General features: G+C 40.2%; 1 protein-coding gene across 1 annotated transcript in view; it reads right to left on the bottom strand.

Moving 5' to 3' along the window:
- The window catches only part of GPAM (glycerol-3-phosphate acyltransferase, mitochondrial), a 30,868-nt gene that overhangs the window by 6,771 nt on the left and 20,526 nt on the right, over positions 1 to 3,571 (bottom strand). Inside the window, 4 exon segments of the mRNA XM_025039178.1 lie at positions 676 to 816; positions 1,463 to 1,540; positions 2,743 to 2,885; positions 3,464 to 3,571. The exon segment at positions 3,464 to 3,571 is cut by the window's right edge and continues 31 nt beyond it. Of these exon segments, the coding sequence (XP_024894946.1) occupies positions 676 to 816; positions 1,463 to 1,540; positions 2,743 to 2,885; positions 3,464 to 3,571 (470 nt within the window).

Raw genomic sequence — 3,571 nt, 5'->3', positions numbered from 1 at the left:
AGGGTTGTTATCCCACTGCAGAGAAAGTAATTCACTTAAAGTGTTCAAAAATGATGGGTTATTATTGCTAATTTCTAAAATTATAAATTATACAAAATTGATTTTTTCTTAATCAGAGAAAATCAAACTTTTAAAAATCCAAATTTTCTCTTGTGCTAGGATTTGTTTTAATTGAAGGCAAAGAGCTCTCGATGTATGAAATTTTTGGAGAGAGGGCAAGACTAAGAATGAATCAAAAAGGGCAATCAGGCCAATTATAGCTGAATATTAATTTCTCTACCATATCCGGTATGGTATTGCCTTGTTTTGGTGATGACTGAACAAAAACACTGCCCCTTTGGGTGTGAGTGCAGGTGTGGGTAAACAGGTTTGCACCTGTGCATTCTGATGGGAGGGTCATGAAAGTATCATCCAGGACATTCATCTTCCTGAATTTTTAGATTCTTGTTTCTTTTTCCATTTACTTATACTCGAACTGAACAATTAAGGTATTAATTCAACTCAAACAGCTTGAGTGTCTTTATTTACTAGGTAGAAAGGACCACAGCTGGTTTGTGAGTGCTTTAGATATGAATAAGTCACCAGAGTCCCAGTTTATCAGAACCTCATTAACTAGCAGCAACATAAATCTCAACTCATCACTGTAACGTCCACCAGAATTCTTCAGCAAAGTACCTTCAGGTAGCAATCTCGCTGCTCCTCACCAAAATCACTGTCCTCATCTTCTTCATCACTTCTCCAAGACAAAGGTTCAGGAAGCTTCTTGTCCCACTGTTGCTCGGCAAGACCAGGACTAATATCTTCCTGATCATCTTGCTATGCCAAGGAGATGACCAACAATAAACGAATATGCACAGGCATACAAACACCTGCCAGCTAGACCCCGGCCAAAGCAGTTTCCACTCATTCCCTTCCCTACTCTTCTCTAGCCATGTACAGCATCGATCCGCTCCCTTTTCCAAACTCAAAATCACACAGGAGACAGCAGAGAAGGAAAGAAAGAGTAGGGGGAAAGTTATCAGACGTTAAATAAAAAGGTCTTCACCTCTTCTAAATTGCTATCTACTTTCCCAGGCCATACTCTCTATATCAAAATTAAAACAAAAACTCAGGAGAAAAACATGTATGTGTAAGCTACAAGCTCACTGAGAGGTGAAACACTTCATCTCAGAATGCCGACTTCCGGATGCCATGGAATTAAGATACATCTTAGAGGATACCAGTTACACAGAAGGAACCGAAATAATAAACAACCCCAAAAGGCATTTACTCTCCCTATTCTGATTTTTCTCTTCTCTCCATCTGGACTTGACTAAATATCTTCACCTGGACTTGACTACATATGTAATTATTGGTTAAAATAATTGGTCACAATATTGGTTAAAATAATTAGTAGAAAAGATAAGGAAATGAAGAACAAGAAACTAAATAAAGACAAATACAGGAAAGCTGTTCCTCTTACCTCTGCCACTATAAGAATGCCATACTGGATAAACCTTCCTACTGTTTCATGGCAGTTTTGGTAAAATGTCTGGCAGGGCTGAAAAGAAAAGACATTTAAATGTCAATGTCACTGTCCTATACTTTAAAAAAAAAAACAAAACAGAAAACACTGCACAAGGTAGCCACCAGATACCAGATACTTCCATGATATCACCCACCTCACTCCACTGGGCATATCCTAAGATTTCTAATGCACATCATCTTGACTGATAAATGTTCATGATCATGGGCAAAGCCATAGAAGAGATCTCGTTCACCTGACTGGCAGAAACCCAATGCGGCACCACCTGCAAAGGGTCCTCCTGAGCTCAGTCTACCCCTCAGTAGAACAAACTCTAAGAAGGGCTGCTTGCCAGGCCCTACTACCTGCTGCTGCTTCTTTATCAGACAATTTCTCTGCAAAAGCTAGTGTACAGTAAATATGGCACACAAAGGTAGTGGATGAGGAAACATGATATTTAAATGACTCAAAAAAGGCCCAGGAAAAGGATAAGGGCATTCTTGGGAGCCTTAACTACCCTGTCCCCTCCCACTCTGAACCCCAAGGTTCATGCAAAACAGATCCCCCAACAGAGCCGCCAGTATACCATATACAAAGAACATGGAGGAGGGCTGTACTCATAATAAACGTACTCATAAATGTCCCGGAACACATTTACATAAGTGGAAGAGAATACTAGGCTGTAAATAAATATGAATTCTATTTGTTGATGATTTTGAGGGGAAAAAAATATCTTTGCTGCTTAATATGTATACCTCATTATAAATGTCTGTAAGTGCTTGAATATAACATAAAAGCTCATTAGTATTGCTGGGCCTTAGTTTTCCCCATTTGTAAAGTGAGAGAGTTAAGCAGATGATTTTGAAGACTATTTCTGACTCTTATCTTCTGTGGTTCTACCTTCCACGAATGGGCATGTTAATTATTTACAAACCTCTGACCCAGTGCCTTATGCACAATAAGAGTTCAGTAACCTTGGCACTGACTGATGGAGAACTTTGAGCAAACGTCCTATCATGCCTCTTAGCTACATAAAGGGTTCACTGGAGCAGTCACCCTGACAGCAAACCCAGATAGTAACCAACGTATAGGTTTGGTGGTCATTGAAACCCAAGAGTAGAATGTAAAACTTCAATACTGGACCAAAAATTCTCTAAGAGAAAAACAAAGGTGGTTTATGCTGTCATAAAAATGCTGGAGAAAAAGAGAACAGGTACCACTGAAGAACGGTGACTTACGAGAGAGATGGTGCCTTCGTTGGAGAGTAGATAGCACAGGCTGGTGGCCTTCTGCACCAGCTGCTCCTGGCTGATCAAACCGGGGGACGTGCCAGCAGGCCCTCCTGCACCCCTCTTGTTCAGAACTGCGTAAAGGCTGCAAGCTGAGGAATAAAAGTACCAATGAAGCTGGTAGCCTTAGAGCTCTAAGAAAAACTTCAACTGGCTCAGATAACTTGGATTACCTTAATAGATCGTTAATACATTAAAAATTATCGTCTGCATTTACTGGAGAAATTTAAGTAAATCCTCTCACGATTCACTTCTCATGAGTCCATGGGATCTCAGCTCCAACAAACACCTCCCTCAGGGGCTTCGGGCCCCTCTGCTCTTCTTCTCTCTGTTCCCTCTTGATCACAAATGAGCCCCCCAACTCACTTCGCCGCCATGTGTGTGTCTCGTCTCCCTTAGATCTTCAACTCTCCTGGACAGCAGGACAGCTTACCTCTCCTCCTTAGTCATAAGCATAATACTGTGCATACCATAATTCAGTAACTACTTGTTGAATAATAGATATAAAAATAAGCTCTAAACAGTGATATAGCAGATTATATTTTTATTTGAAAACTATAAATATAGCAATGTTCCCTTAAACAAGGTGCTATCATCCGATTGAAGTAGACACCACTATGTGTCTTAGGCCCTTTTATTTTCTATGAAAATATTTCAGGAACCAACATACCTATGATGGCCTCCATGATAAAGACATGAAGTACCCCGTTGCTGTAGAAGTTAAGTTCAAAGACCGATGGGACAGTTGTGCTGGGAGTAATAAAAAATTCATCATTCC

The sequence above is a fragment of the Pteropus alecto genome, unplaced genomic scaffold (assembly GCF_000325575.1).
Source record: "Pteropus alecto unplaced genomic scaffold, ASM32557v1 scaffold177, whole genome shotgun sequence".
NCBI classification, from domain to species: domain Eukaryota; kingdom Metazoa; phylum Chordata; class Mammalia; order Chiroptera; family Pteropodidae; genus Pteropus; species Pteropus alecto.
The sequence above is the reverse complement of the archived record's forward strand: the minus strand, read 5'-3'. Positions and strand labels throughout refer to the sequence as shown.